Raw genomic sequence first — 22,157 nt, 5'->3', positions numbered from 1 at the left:
CATTCTTTATAAAGTTGGATAATTGATTTGAAATGAAGTGCGTTAGCTAGTACTTATGGTTGCATTGGAGAAGAGCAGTAAAGATCTTCTGTGCACCTATAAGTGAAGTATGTTTTTTTTTGTTCTCAGTGTGTCATAATACTAGGTAAGAGCTGTTTTCACTCACCTAGCATTGAATGTAGACTAACCCCCCCACCTGCCCTAGCCAGGTTACTTTTACTGCAGCAAGATGCTGTAGTAGCGCCTCTTGATATTTTCCCAGAGCAGTTTGTGGTGTGGTCTGCTTTGCTTTGATTTGCCTTTATTATTTGTGAAATACATGCAGTTCATGGCCATTTTGTGTTGTCTGTTCAGTGATACGGCAATGTACACAAGGCTTACAGCACATAGTATTGCATGGTGTTGGTTGTCGATATCGGAGCATTTTTGCTGATATGATTAATTGAGCAGTGTATTACATCCCTATTGTTTTTGTTCATATGTGGAAAGGAACTGATTTTTGTTAAGGTGGTACTCACAAAGAGTGACTTTAAAACAAATTCATTTTAGCCATACCTTTTGACTGAAGGAAAGTAGTTTCGCCCTCATCACTGGGCCATGCTTGGGCTTGTGGGAAAAACAACAGCTGTAATCTGTTCTGGACTTGTCCCATAGTGTTTAAACATCCGTTTGTGGCGGTCCTTCTTTGGCATGCGCTACGTCTCTAAAAGCACTTTTTTAGCAGACTCTGATTGGTAGGAGTTGTTTAGGGTAGAGACACTCACAGACTGATTACATATAATCAGGGCTTTTTAAAACACCATTCCTGTCTCCATCTTTGTTTCACTTTTAATCACATTATTCCTATATAAACTCTGACTTGTGCTTTTCTCAACAACGCCCAATTTCCCATTTTCCACCCCTTTCCATGCTTTTTTAAAAATAGTTTCCTCGAGTACCGGCTGCTGCTTGGATGTTTCTTCTTGCCTTTTTTTTTTTATTTGTCGCTGCAGTTAACCCTTCATTTGTGCAAAAGTGGTGTAAATATTCATTTTGGACATGGATTTCTAGGATTTGAGGTTCTTGTATTAGAACAATGTATTATTTCCACCTCCTCTTCCTCTCCACAATGTATCTGAATATTTTTAGAGGTGGAAAGAGGAGGACTGTGGGATGGACTTCGTCTTTGTCTTGACTCAGCAGGTTTCCATCAGAGGGGTTTTAGCAATTATATTGATGGCAATTAAATTTCACTAAATGGCTGATGTTTGTCAGTTTCAAAAACAGTATGGCAGCAGAGCAGTATACAGCTGGACAGGTGAGATGAGAACCTGTTTTATTCCTGGAAGTAAAAGATCAAATGGTAAACTATGGAATGTTAAAAGTGCAGTTTTCTGCTTTACTATTGTAGCTAGCTGATTAATTCCTGCACTGAAGGTTAACAGTGGGAATTGAATGATGAGAGAGCATGAAGGCCAGTATTGATCACTTGTCTGTAACGCATGTCCTTTCCCTTATTGTCGCTCTTACTATTAGGTAAGCGAAAAGCCAAATAATTGAAAATGTATACAGTTGCAATCAAAATTATTCAACCCCCATTGCAAATCAGGTTTATTGTCAAAATGTACAGACTTTCAGCTGTTTGCAATGAACAAATCAAACAAAAGCAATTGAAATAGTTGAAATAAATACAACAAATGCTTCAAGTGGTTTCGGCAAATTCAACTGAAAATGCAACTTCTAATGACTTCTCCACTTTCTAAACCATTCAGACCCTTCATGGCAAGCATTTTTAGTAATTGGTAGAGCACTCTTTTGCTGTTATGACCTGCTGTAAACAAGTTCCTGAGGAATCTTAGCTTATTCCTTATAAATAATAGCCTCCAGTTCAGTAATATTCTTGGGTTTGCGTGCTGCAACCGCCTTCTTCAAATCCCACCAGAGATTTTCTATGGGGTTCAAGTCAGGTGACTGTGATGGCCCGGTAGGATCCATCCATAGGCCCGGTAGGACACATTGGTTGTGTTGAACTAAAACCTGATTTGCAGTGGTGGTTGAATAATTTTGATTGCAACTCTACATAATACACAAGTTATTTAAGATTAAAAAAAAAATCTCCAATGGCTTTACATGAAGCATCTTTATCACAAAACATCAGTTTGGTTGAAATTAGTTTTGCGCATCCAAAATCGATCATTTTCATTAAAAAAAAAAAGTCATTACATACAAGGTGTATCCAAACTTGAACAGTCTTGGACTGACACTAAACCTGAAAGACGATCTTGCAATGTATTGTGATAAATGTTTGTTTAGGCATACATCGGTTAATATAAAATTTTGCACATTATCAGATATTTTTGTCACTTTAACCTTTAAATAATGGATGAATGTACACAAACCTCTTTGACATTCTCTCAAAAGCACCTAGATAGATGTTTCTGGCTGAAGGACATATAATTTATAGTGGGAGTTAACGAGGAAAACAGGACCTGACATAAAATTTTCCCATGCTGCTCATACATTTTGCATGATTTGTGGTTTGGCTATTTCATTTCTATCCTTATCTCAAAGAAAATCTAGCCATCTTGTATGCCTACAGGGCTATACTCCGCCTTTTTTTTTTTTTTTTTTTTTTTTTTGCGCTTTCTCCCCTGCCCCCCATTCCATGATTGTGTCTAATGCATTTCTGCCTTTGTTGGCTTTCATCCATTTAGATGACTGTCCTCCATCTCAAAGGCATCATGGCTCTCTCAGACAAAGGACTGGGCTACAGATAACTAGATTTTTTTTCCCCTATAACCTATGAGTGGCAGAAGCAATCTAATCTAGGTCTGCAACTAATTATTTTGATAATTGATTAATCTGTCAACTATTTATTCGATTACTCGATTAGTTTTCTGTATTTTCAGGGGGATTGGGAAAAAAAATCACATTCTGCCCAGTGTTGTCCTTCAAGCATTGTGCAAATTGAAGGCAATGAAAGTTATTAAATATGTGTGCTATGCTATACATTGTGCAAAGGATGTTTAAAAAAAAAATTAACACACTATTTTCAAAACAAAAAAAAACTGATTGTCCACAAGCTGTAAAGCAGAAGTTAAGTCACTGTTAAAAATGGTAAAGAAAAACAAAAGCACAAACTAAGTGTTAACTGGTAAGAGGTTGAATGTTCTGCACTAGCACACACATTCACTCATTTGAACACAGTAACATGTTTACTTTATTTTGTAAATGTATGACACTTCTTACATTTATATGCAATTACATGTTATAACCCCATTACAGTTACTGCTCTCATAAAAAAAATAAAATAAAATTAAAACACACACTTTTGTTTGCAAATATAGCATCAAACAACATATTTGACTCGCTTGCTCAGCGAGTGGAAATACTGGCATGAATTTCGAACATTTGCAGATAAGGATATAAAGGTAAAAATGTCATTTCTGCACTGAAGAAAACATGTCTGGAACACATTAAACAGCACACGCATCTGTCGCAGCATCTGACACGACAAGCTAGGTTAATACACTTATGAGTTTGTTTGAAGTGCTTAATATAAAACATTCTCATGTTTTGGACAGCCTGGATCGTACACTTTTCCCACAGCAGCTCGCTCTGTGACCTCCACTGTTTCTCAGATGTGTTTTATTCATAGAAATTAGTTTGTTTTTTTTTGTTTTGTTTTTTTTACCATAGTGAAGAGACGTCATTGACTGGGTTATCGTCAGTGACGTCACAGACTCAGCTAATCCATGATGAAATATGTTGTTGATTATTTTAATTATCGATTTTATTAATTAGTTGTTACAGCCCTAATCTAATCACAGTTCTGAAACTAAATTATGTTTTTATTTTTTATAACAACAATTAAGTTGCTCTTTTCACCACATTGTCAGTGTGGCCTCCCATTGAATGGCTGTTAACGTGTGTTTTTGTTTTTGTACTGCACATTGCTGTAGAATCACCTAAAAATCCACCATGGAGCTTAGTTTTTTGTGATTGGCCCGGCATTGTAAGCAGTTCCTTGAGCACAGCTGATTTGCCTTCCTCTACTCTCCTTAAACCTGAAATGGTGGAAATGCAGTCGTGGTCGCTTTCATGGTATATAGCTATTTATAATGGAAAATCGTGATGCAGGGAAAAATCAATATCACACAACATAAAATACAGGTGCTGCTGTACAGGTATACATAATCTGAAGTCTGAATGTCTCTAGTCCACGTTCACAGCGGGCTGGTAAGAAACGAGTCTGGTTGACCGCACTTTTGATTCTCGAACAAAGTTTTTATTGAAGGTAATTCAATAATAGCTTGGTTTGGGATTTTTATTTACTGTTGTTTCTTTCTGAACCACAAAATGGCTGATTAACTGTTTTTGCTCACAGTCTCATTTTTTGCATGCAGAGCTTTGTAGCTCCTTTTCAGTGCAGGTGCTTTTGGTTTATTCCATGCTCTAATAACCAGGCCGTGCTTGTCTGCTTTAAACCTGGTAAGTATCGAGTGCACCGTTTTCTTCTCAGCTCATTTGAACATCACAGCTTGTGGATATTGTGAGAATTGAAAAGCTCATTTCCATCAGATGTCAACTTGGCCATTAGTGTCTTTTGACAATGATCAGAATAGTGTTAGCGGTGACTGATCTAAGGTTTCCTCCTCTTTTGAAGCAGACCCGAAGCTGCTGACCGGCATCGGACCACCAGTGTAGCTCCTGTTCTCTCGACTTCCTGTTCAGCTCCTTGATCTGGAATCCCTGCAGCAACCAGGCTTGCCAGGGTTAGAAATCTAACCCTAAGCTTCTAGGGAGAAAGCTTTCAGCACCATCCCACCAAGCCAGACCTTTTTATAAAGACTTCAGCCATTCTGTTGAAGGGCTTTTTATCTTATTTTCCCAAAGACCTAAGCAATGTTGGCCAAAGCCTGTGGGGCTATTGACAGTGTTTTCTTTGTTCCATAGATTATTTTTTGGGGACTGAGAGGATCTGTGTACCTGTGTTCTTCCTCTGTAATGTCCTGACTAAGGAATGATAAGCTCCCAGTCTGCTCAAAGCAAGTGCCCTTATTTGAACTAATTATAACATTCAGTACTCAAACACTATTGTAGCATGAATAAGACATTGACGATATGTCAGTAGTGTCTGTTAACCTTACTACACTCTAGAGTGCAGAATCAGATACACGTTCCCTTTACTGAAGAGGGGTTTAGATAGCATGCTTATTTGTATTGTATTGTTTGTTTTACCTGGCCTATCTCGGATCACGATCTGGATGCTCTGTGTCATTCAGTTATCACACCAGTCTGCCCTCAGGAGCCAACCTTACCGACCAAGCAGAGAACATGGCCTCCTGACTGCTGTATTTGTTCTTTTAAAAAGGGAAAACAAAAAAGAATGTTCTGCGTCATTGATTTGTGTGAATGCCAAAACTCATGAGTGGAGCCATGAGGCTCTTCTCAATCTGTTTACTTCAGACTAGATATAAGATAGTCTATGGGAAAAGGCTTGATTGATTTGTTTTCCTTTACTGATTGGCTGATTGCCGTTTCTATTTAAGGGTTTTCTTTTCTGACATGGCTCAACCATGTGTGTTGGTATCTTCTGTCAATCAACACTCCAATGGCCATTATGCATGTGGCATTCCCATGAGACCGCAGTCCTGAACCTGATGTAGATTGAGCTCCAGCACTGTGTGAGGGTACAAGAGGGCAGTGTTTCTGCAGCTGCACTCTGAGGTTTGTCAGTGTGTCATCTGTTGGCAGACTGGTTTCTTTACCAGATCCACAATATCGTTTTGCGTGACTGCAATCCACAGCTGGTAGTACAGGCAGTGGTGTATTAATGTTTTTTCTCTGCTCCAACACACCGTTGTTGACTTAGGAAATGGCTGTTAATGAAGTGTTAGATCAGATGTACTTGGTCCTATGAATATACGCAGGGACTCTGAGGTTCTACTGATGTTCTTCACATCAGAAAGTGGTGGTGTTTTGTTTGTTTGTTTTTTGTTGTTGTTTTTTTGTTTTTGTTTTTTGTGTTTTTTTTGAGGTTGTAGTCCACACAGACCGCATGCCAATTAGTCAGTCTTTCCTCTTTGCATTCCCCACTTGTACTTCTCTGACAATTCCCTGTTCCCTCCGTTTCCCCCTTGACTTGCAGTCAAGTGCAGATGAAAACGCAGCTCCTTACATTACATTTCTCTCAAAATGAGATGCTCATAATGATGGGACTATTATCCCATTACAACTCTATAGCTATACTGGCAGGAACAGGATGGGTACACTTGGAAGTACCTCTTTTTACTTTGATGTTTTTAGTGTTATTTTCTTCCCTCCTTTCTACTATCATGCAGCAGATTCTATTAAAAATTCAGCTGGGAATGAGCGAACACACCTTGTCTAAGTGCAGCTGCAGTATTCAGAAGTGAAACTCTATCCTGCTGGTGCCGCTCATCACGCCACTTATCACGTTAGCATTATTCGTGAGGGTTTCACTTGACTAAGTAACAAGCATTCCATCAAAACAGAGGGCCTGAATTTTTGTTAAGTGAATATGAAGCGTTCAGTTAGACTGTCGTGCTTTTTTCCCCCTCCCCCTATTTAAACCAAATTATGCTTCACCAAACAGTCCATTATGCATTTGGAAAGACTACTTGTCATCCAAAGTCTTTTTCTTGAGAATGATTAGAATGTGTATTGTGAACAGGGGCACAGCTAGACCTTTCATAATACCGGGGCCAAGTTAGACCCAATGATCTCTTATAGGGATGTTGATCTAGTGTGAAGTAAAATACTAATTGGCATCCACAGGAAATGACATAATGTGGCTACACCTATCTGTGTACAGTATGGCCTGTGCAGGATCCCCACTGGACAGAAAAGGCACACACCTAGGAAACATTTGTCTGTCTTCTAACAAAGTACAAAAAAAAAAAGTTATAGCTAACATAACACAGGCTAAATTTTACAATGTTTGGTAGGATTACTAATTAAATATGGTTAGCTAACAGTAGGTAGTAAGAAACTTAAGAAATCCAATGTTCGGCCTCCAGTTAATCAATATACAGTCGTGTGAAAAAATACGGCACTGTTTCAAAGATGAAATGTTTGCTTGTCCAAATAGGTCAACAACAAATAAAAAGCCAACAATTTCCATGTGGTGTACTTATTTTTTTCCACATGACTGTAGTTGCAAATTGTGGCCAGTGTTTGCTCACATGTTTGTTCATTTTGGGTCCATGGCATAGTTTGTTCCATGTTAGCTAGCCAAACATGCTTGCTTATACACATTACACTTGTTGACGATCATCGCCATTGGACAGAGATGAAATGAACTTTGAAATTTCCCAGAGATGTTTCGTTGTTATTCAAAATAGCCTATCACAGTAAGATTTAGTAGTTGCTGCTACTACTACTACTACTACTACTACTACTACTACTACTACTACTGGTGGCCATGATGGAGTGTGGCTCTTCATTTCATCAAACATGTCCATGCAGTACTGCACAAAACCCACTCTCCATAACATCGTTGGCTTTTTCAATTAAGGCCCTAATCACCATCTGCTCTGCTCAGAGTCTGTGTGCATTGATGTGCTGCCCTGGTGTATTCTTATCCCTAATGTGTGGACCATAAATAATCATGTGAGACAAAATCATCCATTTTCTTTGACTTTGCTCTCTATCTGAGGCAGTCTTTTCTTTAGAGAGGGACCCCAGGGACTGATTATTCTCTATAATGATCCATTGTACAGGTGGTGACAGCTAAATCATTGGTTTTTCATTAAAAGCCCATCTCTGTCCCTAAGGTTTGATTACAGTGAAAGATGAACATTGTGTAGGAAAACAAAGGGTCCAGCCATAAAACCTTTTTCCAAAGTGAAAGCCTTTCACTATTTATGAAGTAGGATAATTATTGAATTTTATAGTTCTGTGGAAGACGGAAGATTTTTGGCTAACCTTAAGATGTAAATAAGGAGCAAAACTCTTTTCCTATGTTAGTTTTTGTCATGGACATGAAGCTTGGTGGAATACCATCCTAAATCAGACATAACAGCACAGATAAAACTAAGCCTCTGTAGAATAATCCCTTTGAAATGTGCACTTGCCAACATCCTCTTTTCAGCTTGACTAAACATGCACACACAAGTGTACAGCCATTCAAAGCATGACATGACTAATGGCACATGGGACAAAACCTGTGGTACAGCTTTGAGAGATTTTCATGTATTTGGTCAGCAGTGTCTTTTTTTTGTAGCATTAAATGTCAGAGCTGTTTGCTCCAATCTTCAGTCATTGTGGATTAAACATAGCAGTTTGAAGTTCATGTGAAAATTGTCACCACATGTCTAAACTTTTAATAATATACCACCACAAAGATCTGTCAAATCGGTGTTAACTGCCATTTCCAAACAATCTGGGGAATTTCTTTTAAAAACTATTGTTCACTCGCCTAACTCTGGGTATGATGATGGATAGATAGATCCATAGATATTTGTTTATTTTGATTGGGTTCAAGTGTCTTGTAATTAATTTATTTCATCTAGTGTCCCCAAACAAGCTATGGCCAAAAGTATGTGGACACCTGACCATCACACCCATGTGATTTCTTCCCCAAACTTTTGCTACGAAATGGTAAGCACGTGTTTGTATATGATGCTTAAATGCTGCTGCATACAAAGACATGTCCTTTCACAGGAACTAAAGGGCCCAAACCTGTTCCAGCATGATGATGCCCCTGTGTACAAAGCAATGTTTGAGGACATAGTTTGCCAAAGTTAGAGAGGAAGAGCTCAAGTGGCCTGCACAGAGCCCTGACCTTAACCCCACTAAACATCTTTCGGATTAACCAAAATGCTGACTGTGCTCCAGGCCTCCTCACCCAACAGCAGTGCTTGACCTCACTAATGCTCTTGTAACTGAATGAGCACAATTCCTCACAGCCACACTCCAAAATCTAGTGGAAAACCTTCCCAGAAGAGTGGAGGTTACTATAACTGTGAAGCGAGACCAAATTTGGAATGGGATATTTAACATGTACGTATTGGTGTGATGGCCGGGCGTCCACATACTTTTGGCCATATCGTATCATGGTGTAGTCCATAAAACTGTAGCAATTGTTTCCATCTGTGGTATAATCTAGACATTTTAATGTTCTTCCTCTCTCGTGCAGAGGATTTAAGTGTTTATTCTAACTGATAATTGGTTATATATGAAGCCAAGGCTTTGCTCCGTAACTTCTACAGAAGTGGATTACACAGCCAAAGGGTTTCGTTGTAGTCGTGTCTCCTGCACGCAGAAAGGGGGGGTTCCTCTGGTATGATTTTAGGGGGTGTTCAGAGGAGAGAGGTTGTGAAATCGAACCTTCTCTCTTGGTGAGTTACAGCTGGGCACAAAAGTGATGAGAACGACTGGAGTAAGGAACTTTACCTTCCAGATCCCAGCTGTGCTGTAATTGAACACCAAAACACTCAATCCCAAATCTTTATTATTTTATTTAGTTGGCATTTTTTGAAGCTATTGTATAAATGATGGCAATGGCTCTTTGGTTTATGCTTTGCAATGGAAACTGTAGTATCAAATTAGAAGAATTTGTGCTTAAACTGTTCAGTAGTGTTATTGTGCCTGTGTGACTGAATTAATGGCAATTTCTACAGGTGTCATGTAAAACGCATTACATCTGGTCAGTCCAATTTTTTTGCAACAAAAAACCACATATAGAAATAGATGTCATGGTAGAAAATGGAAATACAGCCTTATTTTCACACAGTGATGTTTTATCTTGCATAAAACCTAATTGGGGTTGTGTGTTCTCATGTTGGGGAATTTCTCTGCTGTTGTATTGTCACTATTATCAATAAGTTATCAGTTAACCACAGCAGAACAATGAAAACATTATATCTGGGTGTGCTGTTCTAGGAAAATAATGGACTGATGTGGCCTGATGCACAGCAGTGTTACTGATTATGTTTACAAGCACATCAAATTCTGTTTAAGGTCTATATTCAGGTTGCAGCCATATTCCGAATACAATGTTTATATGCATACAGGCATCAGAATATTCTTGTATACATGGTTAAGTATGGACGAGTTGCCGTTCCTAAATACCTTGCCAACAGCTAAGCATCTGTTAGCACCCACAATTCCTTGTGGACTGAGCATGCGCATATATCTCCTTACAGTGGATTTTCTTCAGAAGTTCTTTACGTGCAACAAATTTCCGGTTAAAACAGGAATATTCCAGGGATGAGAATCAGAATATTGTCTTGATCTGAATTGGGCAATCAGATTGCAACATTTACATGACTTGGTGCTAATTAGAATATTGCCAAATTCCAATTAATTCAGAATATTGATGTGTATGTAAACATAGTCACTGTATTTTCCAATAACAGCAAATCATGGAATGTTTTATTCATCATATCCCAGAGCATTTGGTCACTGATTGATTTGATTTTTATTTATTTTACCAAGAAACAGCGAATTGTAAGTTGTTCTGTCCTGGTGACCTTTTCACATGGAAAACTCCTTCCATAAACGTTAAATAAATATCTCCTCACAGAACACTTAACCATATCTATTATTACATGTTTGTCATTCTTTTATCTGGACTGTACACTCTATGTACATTGTTACTAAAGGAAAAAATAATATGACCTATGCTGATAAATATTGACTATTAATCAACACCTTTTGACCAATCAGAATCGAGCATTCAACAGCATTGTGTTCTAAGTGTAAGTGTAGCCCTATGGTGGTGTACTGTTTGGTACATCCCTCACTTCTAGTCTGTTGTTCCTCAGTTTCTGTTTGTAAAACTTGGTTATGTAGAATAATTGGGCCATTTTTTTTTTTGTCATCATTTTGTCATCTTTTGTTACAAGCAAATGTGCTGTTTCCTGCTGTAGGCCTCCCACTGTGACTCTTTAGTGCTCTGGTCTCATAAATGTTGCCTGAAGCTTTCAAGGCTTTTACTGTCCCTCACTGGTTATGGTCAGCATCTTGGCAGTAATCGCTAATCTTAAACAAGCACATGGGTTGTCCTCTAAATAGCATTCATTATGCTACAGCAGAGCCCATTTAAACAGGCATTTTTCAATTAGCTTGCCTCAATGGCAGTGATGTGTTTTCTGTAGCAGATAAATTGTAGTTAGTCACCTCAGTGCCTCACCTTCAGGCTGATGTACAATGCCATAGCACTGCTGAAGGACCGCTCTCGACGCAGTCATGCCAGTCACTGAGCACTGATGTATTACAACCTTGTGTAAGCACTGAAATAACACACACAAGGTTTAACACGTGCATCTAAAGAGCAATGTGCAGCAAGCCTGATGGAGAATTATAGCCTACACATGAACATAATTCAGGAAAAGAGGATGTGTTTAATGGTGGGGTTTTTCAACAAGAAACGTCTTTTCAAGTATTAATTTTTTTATGGGTACTTTTGAAGTTGGTATTTTCCAGCAAAGGAGGGAGAAGTGGAGCAAATCAACTTAGTCTGGCAACATGCTGAACACAAATGCTGATGACTGGAACAATGGTTTTGACTAAAATTGTTGACACCGACTTGTAAGAGCTGGAGGACTGCAGTGTCACAGCAGGAAGGACTACCACTTTGAAACTATATTTCTAATTGAATGAATCACTGATGCATGTCATGTAACATTAGTTAGCACGTTTAAATAATTTCCCCAAAATCTGTTTCATATCTGCTACAGTCATTGAGCCAGTGACAGGGTTCTGAGTGTGATGTATGTTTGTGATGTAAGCTCATAGTCTAGTTCTACTGCTAATGATTACTGTCTGTGGCATTATAATAGTACAGCCTTCTGAATAGTGAAATGCATTCAAATTCTAAGGCATGTTGGGTAACTCAAATAACCATTAAATACAATTGTTGAGCAGAAAAACATCTGGAAATGTGTAACATGCCGACCCTTTGAAGTCGTTCGGCTACAAGATCGAGTTCTACTACTGTCAGCCAAACAGGAAGTGGAGGCGGCAGTGGGCACAGGCTTACTGAAAGTTTGAAACAACAAGGCCTGATCTTTTTCCAATCTTCAACTGTCCAGTTTCGGTGAGCCTGTGCCCACTGTAACCTCAGATTCCCGTTCTTGTTTTGTTCATATGTGCTTTGAGATGTTTTTCTGTTCACCACGGTTGTTTGTTTGAGTTACCGTAGACTTCCTGTCAGCTCAGATCAGTCTGGCCATTCTCCTCTGACCTCTTTAATCAACAAGGCTTTTTCTGCCTGCAGAAAAACACTGCATGTTTTTTGTTTTTCGCACATTTCTAGTAAACACTAGAGACTGTTGTGTATGAAAAATCCCAGGAGATCAGCAGTTTCTGAAATACTCAAACCAGCCCATTTGGCACCAGCAGCCATGCCACTGTCAAAGTCACTGAGATTTTCCTCATTCTGATGTTTTATGTGAACGTTTACTTAAGCTTTTGACCTGTATACACATGATTTTATACATTGCACTGCTGTTGCAGAATTGACTGATTTTGGATAATTTCATGAGCATGGGTGGAGTAAGGAAATGTCTGTTATAAGGAAATAACTGTGTATGGTGTAAGTGTAGTAAAAAAAAAATAATAATTTTAGTAAAAGTTGCTGGTATTGGCCATATTGGTACAATATTAGTTACTAAGGTTTAATGTTTACCTGGATGAATTTGGAAGAAAATTAAATTGACTACTAATGCAAATCTTACAGCTACTGCAAATGAATTATTTTCCCTTGTGCTCTTGAGATTTTCTCATTTTACCAAACTACTTTATTCAACTGTCATATTTTATTTCTAGTCTGCTAGTTTTGCTGCGTTACATGAGGATAATAGAACAGAACCTGAGCTGCTTCCTCTCTGACTGAATCCTCATAAACCAGACCACATCCCTGTATTTGAACTTCATTTGCAGTACTTAAGTCATTTTGAGTGTTTGCATTAGGTCATTATCAGCCCAAGGCACATAAACAAGCAGAATTTTAAATATTATTGATTTGGTCTGAAGTGTTCTGTTCAGAAAATGTGTCTTAAAAGATGGCAACTTTATCAAATTGCATCCAGCTGCCAAAGCTTGAAGTAAACAGGAATAAAATGACCTTTTATATGGTGCTTTATCAGGTTGTTGTATCTAAGTGTACCGGTATACCTCATACTTGGATTAAAGATCGAATTTATTTTTGAAAATGTCACTGATACTTTGGTGTTTTTCTTTGGTCTCCGTGTCAATAAGCCAAGAGCCTCTAACGTAGCGTAACGTGGCCTAAAAGGCCCCCCCCCCTGGCTTTCACGTCTTCATCTGTAGGGATTAAATGGTTTTGTCTAGCAGTAATGTATTTTGTTAGGCACAGGGATATTTTGAGGCTAGTGTTATTGCAATGCCTGGGAATTCATTCTCTCTTTTTAATAATAAGCAGCAGTGTTCTTCATTTCAGGGATACATCTGCTGTCTAAAAGTGACTGTTTAAATATTTTCATAAATAATAGTTATGTTGATCATAGGATTCTAAGTATTAAAAAGTCTCAAAGTATGAGAAAGGATACAAGCAAATTCAAGCAAAGAAATAACATTTGAGTACACATGGGTGCATAGTTAAATGCTTGGATAAAAGTGTTGAGGAAAAATGGAAATTTTAATGGAAAAATGCATGCATACACACAATGTTGGAAAACCACTGTATAGCCATAACACTTGCATGTATAGGTTCGAGCCTTAAAGAATTTATAATACAGAAATGTTGAACTTCTGAAAGGTATGTTAATTTATGCACTCAGTACTTGGTCGGGGCTTTAATCCTTTTGCAGGAATTACTGCATCAATGCAGTGTTATGTGGAGGAAATCAGCATGTGGCACTGCTGAGGTGTTATGGAAGCCCAGGTTGCTTTGATAGCGGCCTTCAGCTCGTCTGTATTGTTGGGTCTGGTGTCTCTCATAGATTCTCTATGGGGTTCAGGTCAGGCGAGTTGTCTGGCCAATCGAGCATAGTAATACCATGGTCAGCAAACCAGTTACTAGTAGTTTTGGCACTGTGGGCAGGTGCCGAGTCCTGTTGGAAGAGGAAATCAGCATCTCCATAAAGCTCATCAGCAGATGGAAGCATGAAGTGCTCTAAAATCTCCTGGTAGACGCTGCATTGACTCTCGACTTGAGAAAACAGTGGACCAACACCAGCAGATGACATGGCACCCAAATTACTGACTGTGGAGACTTCAAGCAACCTGTATTCTGTGCCTCTCCACTCTTCCTCCAGACTCTGGGACCTTGATTTCCAAATGAAATGCAAAATTTACTTTCCACTTCCCCATGATCGTGGTTGTGTGTACTGAACCAGACTGAGAGATTAAAGGCTCAGGAAACCTTTGCAGGTGTTTTGCGTTAATTAGATGATTTGAGCTTTTCTCAGGTCAACATTCCTGTGTTATAAATTGTTTATTCTAATATTTTGAGATACTGGATTTTTTATTTCTGTGAGCTGTAAGCCATAAAAAAAAAGGTAGTATTAAGCAGTCAGGTATGACACAGAAGATTGTATTTAACTCTGTGTTTCTGTGGTTTCCATAATCGGCATGAAAGGTGCATTTATGCTACCAGACCTGTTCTTTATAATGTTATCTCATTGATCTGTGTGTGAATTCTTTGTCATGGAGCCGATACTGGCTGTTCATCAAGGACAACATACTGGGTAAGAGCTGTCATTTTCCCTTACCCAGCATTCTTGACATTTTTTGTCACAGAGCCTGCATTTGTTGCAGTGTTGGTTGCCACCATGTACTGCTAGCAGAGAACTCCTAAAGATGTTTTATTAGGCAACTTGTATTGTAGGAAGATGCTGTGGTTCTCCCCCTTGAACACAGTGACATTGGTCTAGATCAGGGGTGGGCAATCTTGTCCCGAAAGGGCCGGTGTGGGTGCAGGTTTTTGTTCCAGGCCACACCGGCCCTTTCTGGATAAGATTGCCCACCTCTGGTCTAGATCTGTCATTCCGTTTTGTCTGTTCGTTTGTGTAGGCTTATACCACGTAGTATCACATGATTGTCGGATGTTGGACATTTTTTATTTCATTTTCGGTAAATGAGCACTATATTGGAAAGTTACCCAGTCCCCATATTTGTATTTGTTCACCCTTAATTACATTTGCACACTGGCTTATTGATGCTCTGTTCAAGCAGTGAGACACTCAAATTTCTTTGATTTCATGAGTTAAAATGTATTGCACATCTGTGTCACTCTTATCATAGCTTTATACAAGAGATTTATTGAATCTTCCCTGAAACGCTTTCTTTTTTTTTGGTCAGTTGAGCTTGGAGTATTATGTCTTGTCTGAAGTCTTACCAGCCACCCTTACCTGCACATCTGGCTGCATATTTTGTATAAAGCACGCATATGTTGTGGGTTTTGTTATGGATAGTGACTTTAAACTGGATAAGCAGATTAATTCAGTCATTAAGTCTATTTTTTTTTTTTCCAGTTGAGGCAATTATCCAGAGTCAAGTCTTTTCTGTCTTTTAACGATTTTGAAAGGGTTGAACATGGTTTTTATTTCGACTCGCCTTGACTACTGCAATGGGCTTTATGTAGGTGTTAGCCAAGCCCCCTAACACATTTACAGATGGTACAGAATGCTGCTGCTCGTCTGTTAACAGGAACCCGCAAGCGAGAACATATTACACCAATATTGGCCTCCCTTCACTGGCTTCCTGTTCATTTTAGAATTGATTTTAAGGTTTTAGTATTTAAATAGTTAAATGGACTAGCCCTAAGATATGTCTGATTTTAATACAACCACATGCTCAATCAAGAGCACTTGGGTCCTCTGAGCAGTTACTTTCGGTCGTTCCTCAAGCAAGGCTGAAAAGTAGGTATGACTGTGCTTTTGCAATCGCAGCCCCCAAAACTTTGGAAATATTTGCCTTTACATGTTAGGCAGGCCCAGACACTTTCTGCTTTTAAATCTAGTCTTAAAACTCATTTTAACTCCTTGGTGTTTAACTGTGTATGAGAGCTGTTTTTATGATTTTGTTCTTGTTTTGTGTGTTTAGTGTTTTATTCTGATTATGTTTGTACAGCACTTTGGTAAACACTTGTTGTTTTTAAAAGTGCACTATAAATTGACTTTGACGTGGCCGAGATTGACGGTGACTTCTGCTTTTGTTTCCTCGCTTGCCACTCAACAACCATTAGCACAAAGTGACCTGGTCACAGTGCATGAGAGAATTGTTATAATGAGCCATGTCACAATAATTAAGGAAGTAACCAGAGGTCGGCTAATTAGAGGGCTTCCTATTGACTGAGCGAACAGCAGGATGAGCCAGCTTGCTATTACCTGTCACTCAGGGTCACAGCTGGATGCCTTTGACCTGGCATACTGGCACTGTTTAGCTTAAAGATTGATCCCTTTCTAGCATAGTCAGTAGGCAGTGGATTTGGGAGCACTGCTGGAGTCCAATTTTCACTTTCTTTTACAGGTTGTGCTGTAACTTTCTTCAAGAAACACTGATGAAAATGGTTCAGTCCTGGGTGAAAGAAGCTGTAGGCCTTTTGTTGTGCTATATAAAGCTCCAGAATTTTCTGAAGACCAAGATTTCACTCTGAGCATTTTAATTAGGATGGTGAATTGTCAGTTTAAGACTTTGAGTCTGACATCTAAAGTCCTGTTTTTTACGCCTCAAAATGCCAATGTATGACAATGTATAGTTGCAATCAAAATTATTCAACCCCCATTACAAATCAGGTTTATTGTCAAAATGTACAGACTTTCAGCTGTTTGCACTGAACAAATCAAACGAAAGCAATTGAAATAGTTCAACACAACGAATACTTCTCAAGTGGTTTCCACAAATTCAACTGAAAATGCAACTTATAATGACTTCTCCAGTTATAAAATTATTCAGCCCCTGAATAGAATCCCAACTGTATTTCAGCAGTAATTGGTGGAATAGGACTAATGAGCGTAGCATTTTCCTGTGATGCCATTTTTACATTTCATCAAAAGTCTGTTTTTCACGACCACAGTGGAGGTGATGCATTTTCCTAATGACATTTGTTCTTATTCAGTTTCTTTTTTTTTTTTTGCAGTTAATAGTTCTTCAGTTGTCTCTTTCCACTACTAACTACTCTTTCAGTAGTGACAGTTTAAAATGTTTTGCTTCCATTGCTTTATTTGTTAGAGAAGATAATTCAGTGGTGTTGTAAATAATATTGATTAAAATCTTTTATTAAAAAAGAAAAAAGCTTTCATTTACGTATTTAAAAGCTGTTAAACTCCATTATAATTAAATAATAAGAAAAATTATTTTCTATTCCAGATGCAGCAGCTGTTTTATGAGAACTACGAGCCGAATAAGAAGGGCTACATCCGGGACCTGCACAACAGTAAGATCCACAGGGCCATCACACTCCATCCCAACAAGAACCCGCCTTATCAGTATCGGCTGCACAGCTACATGCTGAGCCGCAAAATTGCTGAACTTCGCCACCGTACCATTCAGCTTCACCGCGAGATCGTGCAGATGAGCCGATATGGCAACACGGAGGTGCGTAAGGAGGACATGCAGCTTGGTATGCCTCCCTCATTCATGCGGTTTCACCCACGCCAGCGGGAGGAAGTGCTCGATTGGGAGTTCCTCACTGGGAAGTACATTTTCTCTGCCTTGGATGGGCAACCCCCACGTCGTGGCATGGACTCCTCCCAGAAAATGGCACTGGACGACATCATTATGCAAGTTATGGAAATGATTAATGCCAATGCAAAGACGCGAGGGAGAGTCATCGACTTCAAAGAGATTCAGTATGGCTACCGGAGGGTTAACCCTATGTATGGAGCCGAATATGTGCTTGACCTGTTGCTACTTTACAAAAAGCACAAAGGGAAGACCATGACAGTACCTGTCAGGAGACACGCTTATCTTCAGCAGACCTTCAGTAAGATCCACTTTCTGGAAGAGGACGAGATGGATGCTCAAGCACTGGCTGCGAAGATCAACCAGGGATCGGACTCACTGTCTTTCCTTTCCAGCTCCCTTAAGAAGTTTGTGCCTTTCAAGCTTAGCGGCTCAGGCACAGACCAGCAAGAACCCAAAGAGAAGAAGATCAACATCCTCGTGCCGCTGGCGGGACGCTACGAGATCTTTGTACGCTTTATGGCCAACTTTGAGAAGATCTGCCTTATTCCAAACCAGAACGTCAGGCTGCTGATTCTTCTCTTTAACACTGACAACAACACTGAGCGTATGAAGCAGATCGAGCTGATGCGAGAGTATCGTTTAAAATATCCCAAAGCAGACATGGAGATCGAGCCCGTTTCTGGCCCCTTCTCACGCGCCCTGGCCCTGGAGGTCGGCTCCGCCCATTTCAGCAACGATTCCTTGCTCTTCTACTGTGACGTGGACTTACTGTTTACAGCCGATTTCCTCAAGCGTTGTCGCGCGAACACCGTATTAGGAGAACAGACCTACTTTCCAATCATCTTTAGCCAGTACGACCCAAAGGTTGTCTACGCGGGAAAAGTACCAAGCAACAACCACTATGTGTTCACTTCCAAAACAGGCTTGTGGAGACACTTTGGCTTCGGCATTGTCTGCGTGTACAAAGGTGACCTAGTTAAAGCAGGTGGCTTTGACGTCTCCATCCAAGGGTGGGGAATGGAAGATGTGGACCTCTTTAACAAATTTGTCCAGTCGGGTATTAAACTGTTCAGGAGCACAGACACTGGCATAGTGCACATACATCACCCTGTCATATGTGACCCCAACTTAGATCCCAAACAGTACAAAATGTGCCTGGGTTCCAAAGCTTCATCCCATGGTTCGACACAGCAGCTGGCTGAGCTGTGGCTGGAGAAGAATGACCATGGCTTCCGACGAATCTCTAGTTCAAACAATGGCTCAATGAGGACAGCATAGGCCCTGCAAGCAAGGACCTCTACCTGCCTGTCTTCCTCTTTATGGTGTTTTCAGCTACCTAATTTATTTTTTCATTAAAAAAAACAGACTTCTGTGGATATATTTTGAAATAACTCCTTTTATAAAGTATACACCAAACAAAAAAAACAAGCGCAAAGACATTATCAGTGCCAGAAATTGGTTATAAAATGGACCCTCAAGTGTTGGAACATCAAAGTGTGTTTTTCTTTCACAAACCCAAAAAAAAGCAGCATTGTATTTATGGCACCTCGTGTGAGGACGCGAAGTATACTGTGTACCTCAGTGATGTGCACATCAATTACAGTGAGTGTGTGTGAGAGAGAGAGGAGAGACTCGCTTTAATGAGGGTCTGACTTCAGATGTGCAAACGTGGTGTTGAGGAACAATTTAATGTATTATTTGTGAATGTTTACAGGAAGCCTCACAAACAAGTGTTTGTTGGAAAAGCTAACAAAATAACTAAATTATTGCAATTAAGGGCCATAAACTATGTCTGCATTTCTGTTGATCCCTATTTTTATTTTCTGCAATGACACTGTTTGTTGTTTTTTTTTGTTTGTTTGTTTTTGTTTTTCATTTCATGAATTTTGACTTGTGTGAACAGAACTGCTGGCTCTAGATTTTGACTTTCCAACTCATTCCCGCTGTCTAATTTATTGAATATGCAGTCTCGTGTAGCGCTATCAGACTGCCGTTGTGTATATTAGATTGTATTCGATTGATCCATCTCAATCATCGAGTTGTTCATTTGTTTTTCTGTTACTCAATTAATTTGGTTACCAAAGATTTTTTGCACAGTTGCTGTAGGTGTTTGTGTGTGTGTGTGTGTGTGTGTGTGTGTGTGCGCGCGTGTGTGTGCGCGTATGTTATGTATGCTGGCAGTAGCACAGTCATGAACATTAGGAATGAGGTACTGACGTTGGATTATTTACAATGCTCCCACAACTTATTACCTAGTCATGTAGAAATAGTCACAGAGTGGTTTTTTTTGTTTTTGTTTTTTCAAAATGTCTCACCAAATCTGCACACCGTTTTTTGTTGGGGGTTTTTTTTTTTCTTGTTAGACCTTTAATGTTGTAAAGCAATCTGCAGGACCTTAATCGATCATTCCTCCATGGTGCGAGCCATGCTGTTTGGAGGTAGGGGGAGTGTTTCCAACCATCTCACCTTTGGGACTCATGGACTGCTCTTCCACAATGTTAGACCCACCATCTGTCTGGTGCTTATTTTGTACTTCTGTTCAGTTAGCCCCCGTCCAACTGGGAAAAAGGTTATATATTAATAAATGGAAAAAAGTTTGTTAAAGCTTGTCTTTGTATTTTGTTTAACTGTGATATCAAGTATCTGCAGCATTTAATGTAATAGTTCTCAGGGATTGAAAATTCATTAGCCTGGGCAAGCAGATTTCAGTAGTTCCATCGATCTATTTTCCATACCTCTTATCCTACACAGAGGAACTGGGAGCCTATCCCAAGGAACTTGGGGCAGAAGGTGGGGGACACCCTGAACAGGGTGCCAACCAATCACGGGGCATAATTGCACACACATGCGCACAACGAACTATTTGGAAATGCCAATCAACCTACAACATGTGTCTTTGGATTGGGGGAGGAACATGCAAACTCCACGCACATGGGGCGGAGGCGGGATTCGAACCCCCAACCCCGGAGATGTGAGGCAACCGTGCTAACCACTAAGAAACTGTACCAATTTCAGCAGTTAGGGCTCCCCCCCATCATAGTTGCCCAGCAGACAAGTAAACTACAAACACTTGTCTTTGCAAAACAACATTTTTGTTTGGTATGCTACACCAATCAGCCAGAACATTGGTGAAGTGAATTAACATTATCTCATTACAATGGCACCTGTCAAGGGGTGGGATACATTAGGCAGCAAATGAACAGTCAGTTCCTAAAGTTGATGTGTTTGAAGCAGGAGAAATGAGCAACTGTAAGGAACTGAGTGATTGATGAGGGCCAAATTGTGATGGCTAGACAACTGGGTCAGGGCATCTCCAAAACGGCAGGCCTTGTCGGGTGTTCTTTGTATACAGTGGTCAGTACCTACCAAAAGTGATCCAAAGAAGGCTAACCAGTGAATCGGAGACAGGGTCAATGATGCATATGGGGAGCGAAGGCTAGCACGTCTGGTCCCATCCCACAGAAGAGTTACTATAGCACAGATTGCTGATCAAGTTAATGCTGGCCATGATAGAAAGGTGTCGGAACACAGTGCATCACAGCTTGCTGCGGTTGGGGCTGCATAGCTGCCGACCGGTCAGAGTGCCCATACGATCTAATGCCGAAAACACCTACAATGGGCACGTGAGCATCAGAACTGGACCATGGAGCAATGGAAGAAGGTGGCCTGGTCTGATGAATCATGTTTTCTTTTACATCATATGTATGGCCGGGTGCATGTGTGTTGCTTACCTTGGGAAGAGATGGCACCAGGAATGGAAGAACCTCTGGGCAGTGTTCTGCTGGGGAAACCTTGGTCTTGGCATATGGATGTTGCTTTGACACTTACCACCTACCTAAAAAATTATTGTAGACAAAGTACACCCCATCATGGCAACGGTGTGTCCCTAACAGCAGTGGCCTCGGTCAGCAAGATAATGCACACTGCAAAAATTTTTTAGGAATGGTCCAAGGAACATGACGAAGCGTATAAGGTGTTGACTTCCAAATTGCCCAGATCTCAATCTGATCAAGCATCTGTGGGATGTGCTTGACAAGTCCAATCCATGGAGGCCCCACCTCACATCTTACAGGACTTAAAAGATCTACTGCTAACCTTTTGGTGCCAGATACCACAACACACCTTCAGAGGTTTTGTGGAGTCCAAGCCTCCTGTTTCAGTAGCACAAGGGGAACCTTCACAATATTAGGCAGGTGCTTTTAATGTTAAGGCTGATTGATGTATATGGCCAAAAGTTTGTGGACATCTGACCATCACACCCATATGTGCTTTTTGAACATCCCATTCCAGATTTAGTCCCTTTTTGCTGTTATAAAAACCTCCACTTTTCTGTGAAGGCTTTCCCCTAGATTTTGGAGCATGACTGGACATTTGCTCATTGAGCTGCAAAAGCATTAGTGACATCAGGGCTCTGTGCAGGCCAAACGAGTTCTTCCATTCCAGCTCCAGCCATGTCTTCATGGAGCTCTCTTTGTGCTTGGGACAGTGTCATGCAGGAACATGTTTGGGGCCGTTTAGTTCCAGTGAAGAGAAATTGTGATGCTACAGTATTCAAA

General features: G+C 40.0%; 1 protein-coding gene across 1 annotated transcript in view; it reads left to right on the top strand.

Annotated features, from left to right (window-relative positions):
- chsy1 (chondroitin sulfate synthase 1) overlaps window positions 1-19,922 on the top strand; it is a 60,743-nt gene extending 40,821 nt beyond the window's left edge. Inside the window, exon 3 of the mRNA XM_053635609.1 lies at window positions 17,284-19,922. Within this exon, the coding sequence (XP_053491584.1) occupies window positions 17,284-18,879 (1,596 nt within the window). The 3' untranslated portion in view covers window positions 18,880-19,922. The remainder of the gene's footprint in view (window positions 1-17,283) is intronic.
- Window positions 19,923-22,157: the final 2,235 nt, after the last annotated feature.

Source organism: Ictalurus furcatus, chromosome 10, assembly GCF_023375685.1.
Source record: "Ictalurus furcatus strain D&B chromosome 10, Billie_1.0, whole genome shotgun sequence".
Classification (NCBI taxonomy): Eukaryota; Metazoa; Chordata; class Actinopteri; order Siluriformes; family Ictaluridae; genus Ictalurus; species Ictalurus furcatus.
Note: the sequence above shows the minus strand (reverse complement) of the source record. Positions and strands in the feature narration are given on the sequence as shown.